The following is an 18,663-nucleotide window of genomic DNA, read 5'->3' as shown; positions in this document are numbered from 1 at the left end:
TTTCTCATTCTTTCAGTCATTACCCAACGCTCATGGCTATAGATAAGGCTGGGAACATAGATTACTAGTAAATTAACATCTTTGCATTAACACTCAGGTCAGCACCCACACCACTGCCATCGCTGCAGCAAACTTGTCAGTCTCCTGCTCCCTTCTTTCCTCACGTACTCTGTGAACAAGACCCAAAGATACTTGAGTTCTTCCACTTTGGACAGCATCTCATTCCCAGCCCAGAGTGAGCACCTCACTTTTTTTCTGACTCAGAACTGTGCCCCTATGCAAACTGAAGGTTGTTGCTTGATGAAGCAACAACACATCATCTGCAAAAAACACAGAATTTCTAGGCATGCCTCGACTGCAACATAATTTTTTTTACCATCAGAATTATAAATAGAATCCATGAGAAAGAGCAGATCTGGACGAACAACCCGAACAAGTCAGATTTATTTCTGAATCAAGCTCTCGCTATGGTTGTACAGGTTGGTATGGTTATAATAACTTAGGGTTAAATACTGCAAGTAAATTAATATAATATAATATAATATAATATAATATAATATAATATAATCAGAGGTGGCCAAAGTACTGACATTCTGTACTTAAGTAGAAGTACAAGTACTTGTGTTAAAAACTACTCTGGTAAAAGTTGAAGTATTGGTTCAACTTCTGTACTCAAGTAAAAGTAAAAACGTACAGGCTCTGAAATCTACTCAAAGTAAGAAAGTAAAAGTAGCTCCTTGGTGGACGATTCTACCTCTTTCTTACATCTTTCTCCATTTGAGGGAAATTATCTCTCATTCTTTGCTCTCCCTGGAAATACAGCAGCTGTTCTTTTAGCCAGCAGACACACTGTGTGACAAACTGCAGACACTTTTTGTCCTTTACGTTTTCTGTCACTCATTTTCCTCACCGTTCCAGCATGTAGTCTCTATGTAAAGCGCAACTTATTATATAATATAATAAGATAAAATGTAAAAAGTACCAAAATATTTTATAAGAAAGTGCTACAATATAAAAACAAATCTTTAACAGTGATTTAATAGAAGAAACTGCCGGAGATCCTCAGGCAGATGTTCCACCACTGAAGAGTCCTCACAGCAAACGTTCAATTGCCTTTTGTCCTTTATAATCATCCAGTGGCTACATTGTGAAGGCTTTAGTGCTTCGGGTGCCTGTTTTATTTGTGTCGTCTTTTTGCTTTGCCTTGCAGCGGTGAGTCGGGAGCCGGTAAGACGGAAAACACAAAAAAGGTCATTCAGTACCTGGCACATGTTGCCTCCTCCCACAAAGGAAGAAAAGACCACAACATTCCTGTGAGTATTAACAAGTCTCACCCTTTTCTCATTCCTGTCATGCTAAAACAATTTTTTCTGGTCAGGAATGCAAGTAAATAACTGTAATTTGACATCTTAATAAAAAAATAATAATGTGCTTTATTATTTTTTCCCTGCTTTTTTGTAAAACAGTAAATATGAAAATTAATGGATAACAACAATAATATGTTTAACTTTAGCATTAAAAATATTGTTTTGATTAAAGAGCTTGCACATACTGGTAGATTAACTATTACATAAACATAAAAAATAATTTTGGTGATTACCAGTACTGTTAGTTTAGGGCAGCTCTGGTGTAAACCTTAAATTGGGTGGTGGTCCAATAAATCTGTTAGGCACAGTATATTGTAATTTACAGATCACAGTTGAAAGGCATAAAACCTTCACATGCAGTTTTGTAACTAAATGAGAGTATATTACATTTTTCTGGTTCAAGGAAAAGATTGAGATCCAGAAATACTTTTAGCTTTTGACATTTTCTCTCCTGTATATAAATCCTCGGATCGCAACAAAATCCTTTTATTGAAAAACTTGAGTAACTAATTGATTTCACTGCAGTTTTCACACACAAAGTCATCCAGTGGGCCACACGAGAGGCTTTGCTGGGTAGTTTCTGGCCCCTGGTCCATATGTTTGAACCTTTATTTAAATACTTTTTATACAGTAGATTTTGATGTAAAATTAACCCATAAGGGGGAGGTCATCCCACTGCTATCTTACTAATGCAGCACTGTGATTGAGAGAAAGGTAAACAATTAACCAGTGGGCAGTATCTCCAAGGTGGGATTGTTGGTGAGGTACTTGTGATTGTAAAGCATCTGCACAGGATGTTTGTGCACACTCTAACGGTTTACATTTGTTTATCTGTAAAACAGCCAGAATCACCTAAACCAGTGAAACTACAGGCAAGTTTTTATGCTTTCTTACACTCCATGTTCATTTGCATGCTGCACTAACAGTTTCCTTTTAGACAGTATTCACTTGTCTATAGCTTGGGTTAATAAAAGATCCGGGCTCATCAAATGGTGTCAGTGATTACTTTTCACACTTAATTAAGCTGCCTGGTGTTAACACTGAAGATAGCTTATTCAGCATATACTTTGTCTCTCTCTATCAGGCACAAAATGCAGTTGTAAGTAAATTTTAAATGTGGCATGATTATTCAGACTTCTTTTATTATGTTTAATTGTGCTTTATTGTGAATTTGTGTGCTTTTACTGTGATTCACACTGGTTGAAACATAATCACGTGCATGTGGTTTTTATTTGTTGTTGTTGTAGCTGCATAATAAGCCTCAGATGTCCTCTTTAAATCACATTTAAATATTGTATTTTAATTGTATCTATATGCTTACATAGGTAAAAATATCTATGTATATCTCTGTTGTGCACTATTAAGAAAGAGCTGGTGACCTTCCTTTTTTATTTTATTTTGTTTTTTTTGTTTTTTTTTTAAGTATATCACCATCAGAAGTTATGATTAGCCCATTTACCAGCAGCACTTTAGTGATCCTCTGGCCTGGTCATCAAGACCCAGGCAGCCTGCAGATGGTGTTCATGTTTTTGTGACTTCATTCCAAAATACCAGAAGTTCAGGGCACAGTTACCTGACTGGGTCATTCCATGTAAAAGGAATCAAGAAAAATGTTTTCACCTGAGTCACTCACAATCAGCTTGTTTTTTTAATTTATTTATTTACTTATTGCACACTTAAAATTTCAACATATTTAATGAAGCCTTTCTTTTTAATACTATGAATATTTTGAGTTACAGGCCCTTACATTTTGTCACTTTGTGCTTTGCATTATTTTTATCATCATTTTTAAGGTCTCATAGCTTCATAGGTAAAATAGATAGCCACATTTAAGCTCATTTAAACTGCAGCCACATCAATTTTACCCCCACTCCAAGTGTGACGATCTAAAGCAAAAATCCTGTTTTTGTTCAGCACAATTTCTTCTACAACCAAGTGGGTCATAATGAGTACATCATAATTTCAAAAGCAAATCTGTACTGACCAAATATAATAGCGTTACAGAAGCAAGCTCTGGATCTTTTGTTTTGTACTAATGGCCACTGTAGCCAGTTCTGTGTACTTCAAGGGACTGTAACTCAGAAAGTATTCAAAGTATGAAGGTAAATTTTTGAATGGCTTCTTGCTATCATAATAAAATAATCAGCTGGTTCTGAGGGGGGTGTATCAGTATGTTAATCCAGGACATCAGCAGTACTCTGGGTCTTGAGGGCTAAGATAAGATATGATCCCTGCTGCAGCTTTCATTCATAAACTACTGTAGGTTGTGCATAGATGTACCCATAACATTAATAAAATGTGTTATTTTTTTTAATATTAATATAATAATATATTGAATCTCCCCATATCCTACAGAGTGGACCCCTGTTTTATGTGAGTAGTATGTAGTTTCTCACCTATCTCACCTCACTTACAAATTGAAAGGGGTTCTTTTCCCACTCTGTTGCCACTGGCTAGATAAACTATTAACTCTTTAATAGTCCCTGAGGCTGGGCAGTAGATGCTTTCCATCCACCTTCATTCTCCTGCTATATTTTGGCTTTTAACCCTTGCATTGCATGATCTCTGCTTCTGTCCTCATTAATTTTCTGCTTATTTTAACACACATTTAACAGTGCTGACACTGTGAGGACAACTGAAGCGGTTCACTGGCTTTCATCTCGTCTAATCACTGAACTAGTGGCCCACACAGAACCTCTTTTGCCCATTTTTCGGCCTAGGAAACTGGTCCAAATGAGTTCTCCACATGTTCAATGTTCTCATTTTTCGTGTTGGTGAGAACAGGGACTTGCAATATTTGTCTGGCCTTGTGACCTCCAAAGCAGATGTTGAGCAGTGAAAACATAGCCACATCTGGTCTCTGCCTCAGAAGATTTATTGGGACAGTTGTGACTGATCCTTTTTGAGTCCACTAAATCTCCAAAGTACTGAGCCAGAGCATGCCAAACAGCACACACAGTAACCTTTTTCTCTTTTTTTTAAGTTCTGGCTGATAATGGGTAAGTCTGTACTTTTTGAAGCCTCTACAGTTGCTTACATTTTATCACAGCTATGCAGCCAATGACCATTTCAAGTGGAGGAGGCAGATCTGTTGGCTGTCAGATATCTGATGTGCTCATTTTGCAACAGGAATGTGGGTTAACTCCTAATGCTGCTGTTGGACCCCCAATGATGTCTGTAATCTGCTCTTTGTTTGTGTGTGCAGACCACACAGATGAAGAGACTGCCAAGTTAACTACCAAGTTGCACCACATGCTTGTGTTTATATAGAAACAAAGGTTTTTGGTTTGAATTCTCTGCCCTTTGCGGGCTGCAATGCTGCTGATGGACAGAGACCAGGTTTATCCAGTTTGACCCTGCTTCATTCCAGCTGCTCAAAAACTCAATTAAAAGTAGCACATTGAACTCTTTGGCCAAAGATCGCATTACATGTCTCACATCCTGAGTGCAGTGCTGATTCCTCAGTTCTCTTTTGTGGAAAATGGCCTCAGACTGACTCAAACCTTCAGTGTGTGGAGCTATTTCTGTTGTAATGGGAAAATATTCCTCTGAGCCACAAGAAGAAAAACGTTGCAGAAGAAACTGTTTTTGGCTTCTTTGGGTACGACGAAGCCAACAAATATGGCTTGGATGGAAACACAGTGGAAACACCTGTCTAAACATCTGCATAAGTCACTTATTTATTTATCCAGCTTCCTAAAGTGTCCAGCTCGACAAAAAAAAACAAACTGTGTCTGCTGTGTGTTGTGAACACATTCTTCCTGACATGATAAAATGGCTTTCTGGCTTTTGTCAAAGCAAAAAGATAAAATGCGTCTTTCGATAGCCACAGACACATCAGTCATTAACATTATTTGGAGTTTAAACTTATATTTCATCTGCCTAAGATGATGCAAAAAGTCCAAAAGCCTCACATCTGAGTGACCCCATAACAAAGTGGGTAGGGTACATACCATATGTGAGCAAATGATCTGAGCAGAGAGTCTGTTGTTTTTTTTAATCTGTTAAATGTTTAAAATGCAACAAAATAAAAGGGTTTTAAACATGAAAGTAGTTTTTTTTAATCTGTTAAATGTTTAAAATGCAACAAAATAAAAGGGTTTTAAACATGAAAGTATTTAAAAGTCTTTTTTTTAAGACCGGATTGTTTGTTCAATTGTGTAGTCTATAAAATATCACAAAACAAAACCCCAGCTGATGTTCAAATTGGTAGTTTTATTCAAAAAAAAATGCATTTATAGGGTTATAAACCAAAGAACAATGTTTAATAAGAATCTTTTAACAAATATCAAAGAGTGATTTAATCTAAAACATTAGAACTGTTGTGTTGTCTGAGAAGTGGTGTGAAGGCCTTTTTGGAATAATTTGACTAACTGAATAAAGTGTTTGATTTGAACTTTCCGTCACATGATGGTCACATCGTCTCTTTGTGATGAATGATGTGCTGTATTGGGAACTTAAATTCACCTGCAGTTTGAAACTTTTGGAAGCCAGTTTGGTTCTGTGTAACCAGGCATCTTTAGTGCTGTGGACAACAAATTAATACAATTAAACAACCTTTTATATTCAAAACATTGTTAAACCACCACTTTCCCTTTCCTTTTTTTTTTTTTTTTACATTATTTGGATTCTTTTCGAAGTCTGACAAGCACAGAAATGAGAAATTACCCAGACATAATGAGTAATTGACTACAGATGTTTTTTTTTGTCCGCGATCAGTTATCTTATTTACTAGCAGTATGACTGTGACACTTGCCATCTTTTCTGCCACTTTGTTTGTTCAGTTTACCTCCATGGGGGTAATGTGGCGTCTTTGTCTGCATGTTTTTGTTTGACTTTTCATTGCCAGTGTAAGTTTTGCGTGTTGACCTTTCACATTAACAAACAAAAGACTTTTTTTTTTTTTTTGATAGGGTGAATTGGAACGGCAGCTGTTACAAGCCAATCCTATCCTTGAATCTTTTGGGAATGCAAAGACTGTGAAAAATGACAACTCATCACGTTTTGTAAGTATAGAAAAATCATCCCTTAAAGTAAAGTTCTATTTCAACATTGGAAACAGCCTCCTCCACCTCAGCACTACCTTTATTGATCCTGCATTGGCACCTGGATCAGTTTTAGGAAATGCGTTTATGTCTTGTGAATGTAATTTATTTATTATTCTGTTACTGGAAGCAAGGCCATTTGGCTGGAGACTGTTGCCTGCTAGTCATTAGGAGGTCTTTGTTATAATGGAGCTTATTGAACTCTTACTGGGTTATAGAGACAAATGGCAAAAGAAACATGACTAAAGTCACATTGTTTTTTTTCTTCTATAATTAAAGTATAATTAACAATTATAAATATTTCCCATTTTTGTATCAACAACAACCTGGATTGCTTTCCACTAATTATCAGCCCTGTAAATAAATATTACTCATGCTTTTGAAGGATTCATGCTGAGTCTTGGTACATTATTCTGCTGCCATCAGAGCAGAGTCTCACTAGCGAGAGGCCTCACTGTGTGTTATAAAAGAGCCATTATGTAATCGATTGAATACTGTTCATGTTGTTTTGTGCACTTCCTGAAAGTTATCCTGTGTTAATCTCGGCAGGGGAAATTCATCCGGATCAACTTTGATGTCACCGGATACATCGTTGGGGCCAATATTGAAACCTGTATCCTGTTTTAAAAATAAAGAGATATAGAGAGATTTTTTGAAATAAAGTATTTTCTTTTGTGATCTCAGTTTGGCCTGTACAAATAGAACAGTCTAACGTATAAAATATTTCTTTCATATTTTTTAACACTGCAAACTTCGACGAGTGGATTTTCATGTTCTGTATAAATCCATTTAGTTTAGTTTGTGTTTATTCATTGACTCCTTTCGTCAACCTTAGACATCAGTTAATCTCAAACCCTCATACCTGTTTGGCACTGATCTGCCAAACAGATCTGGTTTTCTTGACTGCTCTGTGTCAGACTTGCTGGAGAAATCCAGAGCTATTCGTCAAGCCAAAGATGAGCGCACCTTCCACATTTTTTATCAGCTGCTGGCTGGAGCCGGGGAGCACCTCAAGTGTGAGTAGGCTGAGTTTGAATAACTCTAAACCACGGCTGTTTTTTTGCTTTACTGTTCCTAATGTCGTGTGTAACTGTGTGATGGTCTAATTCTGTGTGAAGTCCATGTGAACTGAACTATGATTCTAAATGGTTTTTTGTGACCCCAGCGGACCTGCTTTTGGAAGGATTCAACAACTACCGTTTCCTGTCCAATGGTAACATCCCAATCCCGGGCCAGCAGGACAAAGACAACTTCCATGAGACCATGGACGCCATGCACATCATGAGCTTTGCACATGAGGAGATTCTGGGTATGTTTTTAATACCAGAATAAAACAAAACAAAAAAAAAAACAGGTCTCTCAAACAATTACTTTGACTTTGCTTTGTGTAAACCTGGTGTGACTGAAGCCTTTGGTACAGAGATAGTTTGGTTCAAGGTTTAAGTTACAGTGAAACAGCAGTTCTGTGCAGTTCTGTGATGTGATGCATATTTCTGAGAGCGGGCTCAATAAATTGTTTAAAACTCTGTTACTGCGAATGAAGCTGCACAGGATGGCTCCCCTCTCATGGAATTACTACAGAAAAAATTAATATTTGAGATAGAACCATTGGAAATGCTAACATTTGCTAACATAATAAAACATGTGGCTCATCCTGTGGTATTGCTCTGGTTTGTCCTGTTAGCTAACTAAAAAATTTATTTGATTAAATTTGCCTTCACATCAATTAATAAGTGACTTTAAGGTGAGTGTGTATGAATTAAAATGTAATTCTGTACAGAAAAGACAAATGAAAGTGATTTAGATATAAAATATATATTATTAAAAGATAATATAGCATGACAGATACTGTATTTATATCAAATTTGTGAAATTATTTTGGTACTGCAGTTAATAAAGTTCGACACAAAACACTTATTACAAATGACTTAAACAGGTAGAATTGTATATAGCATTATAAAATACAATATGACAAAATAAATATCTTAAAATTAAAAGCTAATCAGGTTAACTATAGTAAAGTAAAATTAGTATAAATTTAAATAAAAGTATTATGTAATAATATATAACAAGAAAAATATTTCTCATACCACACAACATAAGTGGAACTCATTTAACTACAGTTTCAGCAAAGACAAAGTTTTGTAATTTTACCTCTATACACACCACAGTAGATTTAGATAAAGCGGTCAAGATGTGATTGAAGTGCAGACTTGGAGCTTTTATTAAAGGGGTTTTACAAAAAAAATGCATTACAATGTTTGGGTGTTAATCATTACTAGAATAGAGGGTATCAGAATCTTCTCTTAGTCTTTTTCTGGCCTTGAAGCTGTCCAGTGTTTCTCAGTTTTACTTTTTGAAAACAGTTAGTGATGTAAAATGATGTCATACTGCAGTAATTTTGTTTTCCCTGGATTCTGATATTTGTAGCCATGTTGAAAGTGGTGTCCTCGGTCCTTCAGTTTGGCAACATCGTCTTTAAGAAGGAGAGGAACAGTGACCAAGCTTCTATGCCCGATAATACTGGTAAGTATCCCAGAATTACACACATGCACACACACACACAAACACACTCAGCAATCTTGGTACATCTGCTCTATAACCTCGTAGCTAGGAGCTCAGGGGTCAGGACACCCTCATCCTCCTCCTTTTCCTCTTCCCATATATACTTCAACTCTTCTCCTCTGTTCACCTCCCTCACACTGTGCACCTCATCCACAGCACAGAGGGGCCCTTGATTTATGTCTGTTCACTCCCCAAGTCTTGTCAGCCTGCCATTAAACCACATCATTGAGAGGATTTACTCCTGAAGGAAATGGGGCACAGCCTTCCAGTTCCTCCACATGTGGCACTGCATATTTGGCACTTAAGAGAGAGAGCCAGGGAGAGAGGATGAGCCTGATGCCAACGATGCAGCTCAGCTAGATATTTCCAAATTCAACAGCAGAAATCAGGACTAAAGCAGATGTTTTTTTTTTGTAGTCAGTCTTGGCCAGCTAGGACAGATTCTGCTTTTTTCTACTTTTCCACAAGCTCCAGCCACATAAAATATGACACTTTTCCAGTAACATTTCTCATGTAGTAAATCTTAATATTAGTCCCTAAAAAAGAAAACAGCAATGTTGACCTACATTGTCCTATGACAGGTTATATATATATATATATATTTATATATATATATATATATATATATATATATATATATATATATATATATATATATAAAATAAAATATAGTTTAATTATCTAATTGTCAGACAGTGCTGTCAGAATAGTTATGGAAAAAATATATATCTCAATTTAAAGACTTTTGAAAACCAAACTTTTTTCCTTACATATTTAATCATTTCTGCTTCCTGTTTGATTTCTAGTCTTGACAAACTTATTTAGGTACAAGTCACAGTTACACAGTGTAAAATCTTTTACTGTGGCCCATATGTTGTATGTTAAAGCCTTGGGTTTGGAATTATGGCTGCTGCCTTTTTCGAGAAAGAGAACAGGGACCATATTTGGCTGAAAGGCTGGAGTGCTCAGTTATTAGCGAAAAACATACAAAAGCAATTTCCAATATCTACATTAATTATCATGTGATTATAGAAAAATGCTCCAAAAGTCACTGACACCACAAACATGGTGCGCAGGTTCAGTTTGGTGACATAAGTTATCAGAGCTGATGCCTAGACCCACCTGCCACTCAGATTAGTCTTACTCCTAATGAGCCATAACTTTTAAGCCTTTCATACAGTTTCAACGGGTGAGATATAAAAATTCATTGGCAATACAGACCAAAACTGTAGTTTCCTGAATCCCTCCTTAAGGCTGACCCTAGCAAGTCAATACATGCAGAGCACACATCCCTTCACTGATTTTATTCAGCTAAGGGTCATGGGGACTGGAGCCTGAGACTCCCTGTAGACTCTTTTGTGAAAATTCTCAAATTTGCAGCAGAAACAAACAAACCACAGGACTGATCCATTGTTGCTTTTGCAGGGCACAGGCTGGCCTCTGTGTGGTTTGAATGTATGGGGCCCGGCCGTGTGTCCGGCATGCTTGATCCCACCTCCTCCGCCTCTCTCCAGTCATTTGCTTTCATCTCATTCTGGTGTCTGGACCTGATTGTGGATATTTTGGTGCCCTCCACTCCATCAGTGGTGTCACATCCCCATGGTTTTTAGCCCCCCCTAGGAATCCCTGGGTAGGTCCTTTGGGCCTGCCTTTTGTATTTGCCGGGATGCTGTGGGCTATGACCTCCTTTGGGGGATGCGCTTGGGTTGGCCGCTGTGCTGGCCCACATGGTATAGGCCTGGTGCCTGGCCCCTGCGTCTGACCCTCTGGGGTGGAGTGGATGTCCTCTGCTCTGTGGGGCTGGGTTGTCCTGTGTCACTCGTGGTGTGCCCCAACGCGTTGGTTGTGCCAGTTGGTGTCCTTCTTGGGCTTTGGGTCTGTTCGCTGTCCCTCGGCTCTTGCGGTACTATAGGCTCCTCTTCCTCAGTGTCCGTGCTGCCTGGGTGGGAGTGGGATGTGCTGTCTGACCTCTTGGATCTCAGCAGGGCCCTCAGGCACTGGGGGAGGGCTTTCTGCATGTTTCTGGCTCGGCATGCCGGTGTCCATTGTGGCTTGGTCTTCACTGTTGGTTGTGGCCACTCTGAGTTTCTGTGCTTGTCTGGCTGCTCGTCACCACTTTGTGTTTTGGTGTTCAGGCTCTGGTGATTCGGTTGGCCTTGATGGGAGTGGGAGTCTCCTTATGGTGGGGATCACAGCACAGCCTGTTGTTTCTGCTTGCTTCTCTGTCATTGCTTCAGTGTTTGGTTTCTGGGTTTCATTGTGGTGCATTTTGCTCTCTTTGAAGAGAGATACTTTTTGGGGTGAGATGTTTGGGCCAACAACAAACACTGGGGCCAACTCAGGACAAACCGGAGATTGATCCACTGATCTTCTGTTTGGTATATGACCTACTCTACCACTTGAGTCAACTGCCCCAAAGAGCCTAGAGCCTGATACAAACATCATTTTTGGCACTGCATTTTTTTTTTTTTTTTTTTTTTTTTTTAGAGGAGTATCACAGCTTGGTTCCTACACATTCAGTCATTTCTGCTTTCTGTTTTTTTTTTTTCTGGTCTTGACATAACCTGCACTGCAGCTGCATGTCAGTCATACAGTTTGAAATCTGCTGTTGACTTAATTTTAGTCTGATTTAAATTAACTTTTTTCCCTCTCCAGCTGCTCAGAAGCTCTGCCATCTGCTGGGGATGAATGTAATGGAGTTTACCAGAGCCATCCTGACTCCAAGGATTAAAGTGGGGCGAGACTATGTGCAGAAAGCACAGACTAAAGAGCAGGTCAATTTGCTTTGTTTTTTCTACTGACTAACATAATGTGTTTGCTCTTCTGTTATTGAGATATTTAGTAACAGATGAACAGCTGTAGATTGTTTAACTAAAAAGCGTAATAGAGGTTCTTGTGCATACAGTGGCAGCTGAAATTTGGGGCTTTTGTTGCACTTGAAATGAGTTGTTTTTTTGTTTGTTTGTTTTTTTTAACCAGGAATGTGAAACTTGTAAACTCCACACGGTTAATTTTAACTGTTTTGAATTCACTTGTTAAGTCAGATTTTTAGTTAGTGTGATTCATTCATTCATCCAACTATTTTCTTCCGCTTGTCCAATTGCCAAAACATGTGAGTGCAAATAGAAATGTATTTGTAGAATTTGATTTTCTTTTGAGGATCTGGCAGCTTGTCTGAATTATACCATTGCAGCCCACACACACTTGTATACATATTTATTCAGTCATTTATTTATTCATGTGTTGTCAAGCCATTCTTTTCTCATTCTTCCTCCTCTCTGCAGGCGGACTTTGCTGTTGAGGCCCTGGCTAAAGCAACATATGAGCGTCTTTTCCGCTGGCTTGTCCATCGCATTAATAAAGCTCTGGATCGAACCAAACGGCAGGGTGCTTCCTTCATTGGGATCCTGGACATTGCTGGTTTCGAGATCTTCCAGGTCTGAATTTAAATTGTTACACTTTTTAATGATAAACTTTTTTAGTTGTTTCTTTTGTCATGTCTCTATTAGAGGTTATCAGTTCCTGTCATTGGTGATTATTTCCACTGATGATGTTCTTGCTTGTGTTGATCCTCCTCTCATCCAGCTGAACTCATTTGAGCAGCTCTGTATCAACTACACCAACGAGAAGCTCCAGCAGCTCTTCAACCACACTATGTTCATCCTGGAGCAGGAGGAGTACCAGAGGGAGGGCATCGAGTGGAGCTTCATTGACTTCGGCCTCGACCTGCAACCCTGCATCGACCTCATTGAGAGGCCGGTCAGTTAGCTTTTCAATTAGCTTTTCAATTTGTATTAAGATGAAATTTTAGACCTGTCAGAGTTCAAGTAGTGCAAGACATTAATTTCTGTGAAAGAAAATGCCACAGAAAAATGGTAAAGAAATAAATAAGATCCATTGTCTTTCTGGTGTCCATGCCATGTCCCTGTCCACTCCTCTGAAGTCTGAACGTCCTGTCCTGTGCCATTACTCCTCTAGGCAAACCCTCCAGGTGTGTTGGCTCTGCTGGATGAGGAGTGCTGGTTCCCCAAAGCCACAGATAAGACGTTTGTAGACAAGCTGATCCAGGAGCAGGGCACACACACCAAGTTTCAGAAGCCCAGGCAGCTCAAAGATAAGGCTGACTTCTGCATCATCCACTACGCCGGCAGGGTACGCTTGTTGTATCTCTAGAAAAATCAGTCTGTTCCTGTGTCTGGCTTCCTGACTGTTCAGTATGTTTGATGCTTGTCTTTAGGCCATGATAAGCCCTCTCTTTTAAAAAGCATTCCCCAGTACAGGCACACAGGTGAGAAAGTAATCAGATAGATGGTCACAGCTGCAACAGCTGATATCACCACGCTTATGCTTCAGTTTACCATAATCTTCTTTTCTGAATATCTCTTTCATCCCTGAAAAGTTGCTGGCTGTCTGAGGTCACATAAAACGCTGACGCATACTTCTCCTGTTGGGGGATTTCAGGGAAAGACTGAAACAATTTGAATTATATTTCACTGTAAGGGAGTGGATTTGAATGCTGTTCATGGTGTTATGCAACAGAGCACAGCATTTGTCTCACAGCGAGACCCACAGAGTATCACATCTGCTTACCATTATGTGAACTGTGTCATTTCACGCCTCAATATTTCAAAAACTTTAAGATTCCAGTTGTAGGAACGTCTGCTGTGGAGAAAAATCTTCAGCACCACAAAGCCAAACACTGTGAATGTTGTTAATACAGGTGTGCACAGAGGAAAAAAAGATCTCATTTAGAGCTGTGTGGAAAAGTTTCTTGATTTTTATACTTTTACAGCCAGAAAAGATACAAAATCATATTTTTGTTTTCGGTTTTTAGGGAACGTCTGGCCCCTTGAAAACTGAGCAAAGGGATTTACATCAGAGAGCAGTGACAGCTGATGCAATAACTATGAAATAGAATCATTTTTAACTGTTTTGAAGAAAAAGTCAAGCTATTGTCATAGACTTGGTCGCATTGCTGTCTGTTCTGCTGTCATTGGCCATAACTCGAGAATGATGTGACCTAGAGTGTCCAAATTCACACCATAGATGCATCTATTAAGAATCTTGGACAAGTTTGAATCTCAGCAACACACTTGCTCACACTTGTTCACTGACTTTACTATAACAGCACTTTGACCCCACCCCCTCCATCCTCCAAATCCAAAACAGCAGAGCAGTGGCACCCACTCAGCGGTGGTCTTGTTCAAACATATTTTTGGTATTTATGTATTGTTTTTTCAGTAAACTGCAGCTGAGATTCTTTCCACCAAAATACTCGAAACTGCACGACTGAGAAATCAACATTTTTATAAACATAAAACATGAAGAATTTTGACTTGTGGATCTTGAATAAATGGAGTTTAATTTTACAAAAATCTACTACAGATTGATTTCATTTTAACATTTAACGTTTTAACCATCTCAGTGTCTAGTCTGGGTTGAAAAATATCTCCAAAATGAAAGTTGTGCCGACCTTGGAGACATACTGAGCGTCACTTGGGCTTTCAAATGGGATTTTCCAGCTAGGAAAAAGCTTGTATTGAAGGGAAAATTTCTTGTATTGAAGAATTGTTTTATGTTATCTTTTAGTGACTACAACAAAATGAAATAAAATATTCTCAAGAGAAGAGTAAGAAAGTCAAGAAAACTGTACCATGGAAGGCCAACTTGAACTGTTCACCTCTTTCTCTGGAGTCTGTTTCTAATCTAACTGAGCTAAATGATCCTCATACTGAGTTGATAAAGGCGCAGGAGCTAGAGCGGGTTGTCTGATGATCATAAGGTCTGGGGTTCTGTCCCCGGTTTCTCCAGTCTAAATGTTTGGGCAAGATACTATCACTGTGCATGATAGAAACTACATAGCTCTCAAAGTGTGTAGAATAAAGTACTGTGAATATGGCTTGCACTGGCTTTAATTTTCACTTTAATAAAATGTACCACTTTAATCCTGGGGGGTGGGGGGGTGACAGTTAAGTTCACCATGCAATGAATGAGACAGAATTTACACAAATGTTGGTGTACAAATGTTGCAAGTGTAATGGATTAAATTTTGGTAAATAATGTGATTTGTGAAATGTGTACCTGTAAGTAGCCATAATACAGAAACGATTGGGCTTCCTCTGTAAGAAAGTTCTTTAAAAATATAAAATAAAATAATCGAATCTTTATTTATCCCAGAAGTTGGGGAATTACTGTGTTTAGGCCACTTACAAAACAGCTCAATAAAATATGTAAAACAAAAAAAAAAAAAAAAAAAAAGTCGAACGAGTCAAGTGTGGTAATAAATGCACAATAGGAGCACAGTTAAATAAAAAAAGGGTTAAATAAATAAGTAACACCTTACAAATAAGTGCAGGAATTGTGGAATAAGGTCGGAAAGATTCCCTGAATCTGTTAATCTGTCCTTGTGGCTCAGATTAACATCCCTGTCTGCCTGCAAAGTCCTGAAGATAGGTACAGTTACCCTGCAGCGTTCCATGAAGCTGTGGATCTGCCTGCTACTCCTGTTCAGGAAGTCTGGGTTGGCTTTAGAGTTTCTGATTAAAAGGGGTATTCCCCACCAGGCAATGTAGAAACCATTTAAGCCGATGTTGAGGAGACTCGCCTACCTTTAGCTGCCTGCCATCCACTGTTGCAACCAACTAACAACCCTAATAGTTAAGTGCAGTCAGAAGTCACACCTCTTAACTGCAGCTCTTCTCTACAATCCTTGCTCTTGGTAAAATGTCTTGGTTATTACTTTAGTGGACAGGAAAATAGGCCCCAGGGATCTGTTACTTTTAAGGGCTGTAAGAACCATTAAGAGATATAATACTCAAACATAAGTTTTAGTTTTACTGTTACATCAGTCCACACTCAGTGTGCTACCCCTGGTCTTAATCAGCTCACTGAGCTCATCCATCTTATTGTCCAAACACCTCATATTGCCCACGATGACCAGCTGAAACCCTGTTGTTTCCTCCATTGCTCCTTGGGGATGACAGAGCTTCTTCAATAAATCACCACTTGTCATGGGGCCTGGAAAAAGTGGTATATTTATTTTTTAAAATCTGTTCTTATTATGAGTTAACGTTAAGAAAACAAAATTTCTAATGGATAATAGATGTCAGTTTTTGTCTGTTTTCCTGAGCTGCACCTTTTTTTTCATTCTTACAGGTGGACTACAAGGCAGATGAGTGGCTAATGAAGAACATGGACCCTCTGAATGACAATGTGGCCACGCTTCTCCATCAGTCAACTGACAAGTTTGTGGCTGAGCTGTGGAAGGATGGTAACGTACCACCTACCCATCTCTAAACGCTCTAACAACTACAAGGAACCAGTTTTATTAACATTTCCTGTAGGATTCATTATGTTCGTACCTGTTTGCTTTTCTACATCAACATGTCTTGTCACTGAAGCCTACTAACAACAGCAGCTGTCTGCCTTGTTGACCTGGACCTTTTCTGAGAATGAACTTATCCACAGCGTCCCATTCCTGTCTCTCTTCTCTGTGTTGTAGAGATTCAGACCATTCAAAGGGCCTCATTCTATGACAGTGTCACTAGTTTGGATGAGCCGACAGGTGAATGACTGGGTCATGCTGTAGCAGACCTGGGCCAATGATAGTTGAAAATGACCTGTTGGTATATTTCTGCCCAGATCTGGCTCTGTGCTTCATGCTTCAGCCGGTGCCGTGTCTGTCATAGCTACAGTGGCTCCCATCTGCTTCCAGGCTGCATGGCTCCCTTGTCTCAGCCAAAAGCAGTAGTGCCCAGTTCCTAAATAAGATAGATTAGCATATAGTCATTGTATCTCTTTAGATGAACCAGTGTGCTTTAATTTGTTTGAGCGTGTTAGTGGGCTGACATCGGTCTTGTGATCTTTGTATGTCCAGTTGCCCTGAAGCAAGCATCTAGTGCAGCTGTGTCTTGAGTCTTTCTGCTGTTTATTCCTGCTTTTGTCCCCCATCAGTGACGTGAAACATCCATGAGCAAATGAAGGATTTGAAGCTTTAGTGAAGAATATTTAACATTTTGCCGCGTTCCTCCTATCCCTAGGTGGGATCACAGTGGCAGGGAATTGAAACCAGATGTGGAATGTTGCTTTGGCTCTGAGCTCAAATATCACTGTGAAGGGTCCAGACAGCAGGTTGTGTATCACCATAGTTAAACTCCAGCATTCTGGAGTTTAATAATATAATTTAACTGCTGGGACATTAATAAGTAGTGATGGGAGGGGATATCAGTCATAGTATATTGTATCCCTTCCTCTTACAGTACTGTTATTGAAACTTGCAGGCACTCTAAACTGATTCCCCTCCAGCCGGACTTATCAGAGTGAAATCTTCATGGCCTGTTGTGGTGGCACTTATTAAATAAATGAGGTAAACTAAAGTAACTTCCAGTGGAGCAGAAAATGGTGAAAGCTGGAGGAAGCAAATCAAAGAATGAATAAACTGAACCGACACATTATTAAAACTGAATAACAATGATACACAAAGGTATCTGTATAGAATAAGTAATTCATGCTTTTTGCCTTTTTAGGACTGATTTTATTTACCTTTTCCAATTATTAAGATATAATTTATTATAAATGAGTTTTTGTAATGTTATCATTAAATTGTGTTATCTTTATGATGTAGTATCGTGAGCTACTCAGTGATACCCACCCCTTTTATAAGTGCCATATGAGTCACACACACACACACACACCCAGGTTTATGTCAGAGTATTATTTTCTCTAATATTGAAGGTTTTTTAAAGACAACAAGCCTGCAAAAAAAAAAATATACCTGAGGATATTGAAGATGTAGGTTGCCCCCGTGCCAGTCATGAGATAATACAAAACCAGAACACGACTGGTCAAAAAATGTTATGTTCCAGTTATGGGACTTAAATTAAGTTCAGACTCATGATAACATTCTCATAAAGTTACCTCAGCTGCTCAAAGCCATGAGTAATTTTCCAGGACACATTTCTAACTTGAGCCAGTAGATCTCACAATCCTCTAAAGCATGGCATCCCGCTGTCATGGCCGTGACCTCTAAAAGTTATTAGTTTGTCTAAAAGCCTTTTTTTTTTTTTTTTTCCTCCCCCACTATCATAACTACTTCATATTTTTAAAAAACATTTTTTTTCCTTCACAAAAGTAACTCTCACTGTAGTTTATTTTGAGCCCACATACATCATCCTGCTGTCAAAAATACTTGGTAGAGCTCCAAACCCGCTACAAAATACACAGAATCCCGGATATACAGCTTATTCCAGTTTATTAACAATTCTAAAAACTATATTAACCGAGATGTTTTAGCCTTCTCTGTGTGGTATATGTTGTGTCCTCACAATGTTTCCCCCACATAGTCCTTACTAAAGTGGGCCACTCAGGTATATCGGCAGTCACCCAAGAATATATGAAGACTTTTTTTTTTTTAACCTGCCTGAGAGAAAGAGAAATTCAGTTATTAAGTTATTATCCTAGTAGTACGCAGGTTTTATATCCTGAGCAGTGAAATATTGAAAAGCATTCATTAATTGCAGTCAAACACCCACAGAAAGGAGCATTTCATTTCAGAAAGTAAATAATTTGAAAGTTCTTCTCTACATATAATTAAATACAAAGCTGAGGAACAGTTAGCTTTAAAGTTTCATCCTCACCTACAGGAACCAGCGGTACTTCTAGACTCTGCTGCTGCTTTGGTAGACTGC

At 38.6% G+C, this 18,663-nt stretch overlaps 1 protein-coding gene across 3 annotated transcripts in view; it reads left to right on the top strand.

Annotated features, from left to right (window-relative positions):
• Window positions 1-18,663, top strand: part of LOC115778516 (myosin-10) — an 87,972-nt gene that overhangs the window by 44,256 nt on the left and 25,053 nt on the right. The window contains exons 5-17 of one of the 3 annotated variants that reach the window (XM_030726571.1): window positions 1,211-1,313; window positions 2,210-2,239; window positions 3,723-3,740; window positions 6,281-6,373; window positions 6,962-7,025; window positions 7,330-7,428; window positions 7,578-7,721; window positions 8,843-8,938; window positions 11,633-11,751; window positions 12,262-12,414; window positions 12,563-12,736; window positions 12,956-13,129; window positions 16,133-16,247. In XM_030726571.1, the coding sequence (XP_030582431.1) occupies window positions 1,211-1,313; window positions 2,210-2,239; window positions 3,723-3,740; window positions 6,281-6,373; window positions 6,962-7,025; window positions 7,330-7,428; window positions 7,578-7,721; window positions 8,843-8,938; window positions 11,633-11,751; window positions 12,262-12,414; window positions 12,563-12,736; window positions 12,956-13,129; window positions 16,133-16,247 (1,382 nt within the window). The remainder of the gene's footprint in view (window positions 1-1,210; window positions 1,314-2,209; window positions 2,240-3,722; window positions 3,741-6,280; window positions 6,374-6,961; window positions 7,026-7,329; window positions 7,429-7,577; window positions 7,722-8,842; window positions 8,939-11,632; window positions 11,752-12,261; window positions 12,415-12,562; window positions 12,737-12,955; window positions 13,130-16,132; window positions 16,248-18,663) is intronic. The other 2 variants (XM_030726587.1, XM_030726578.1) reach the window with 2 other exon arrangements.

This window comes from Archocentrus centrarchus, chromosome 1, assembly GCF_007364275.1.
Source record: "Archocentrus centrarchus isolate MPI-CPG fArcCen1 chromosome 1, fArcCen1, whole genome shotgun sequence".
In the NCBI taxonomy this organism is placed as follows: domain Eukaryota; kingdom Metazoa; phylum Chordata; class Actinopteri; order Cichliformes; family Cichlidae; genus Archocentrus; species Archocentrus centrarchus.
The sequence above is the reverse complement of the archived record's forward strand: the minus strand, read 5'-3'. Positions and strand labels throughout refer to the sequence as shown.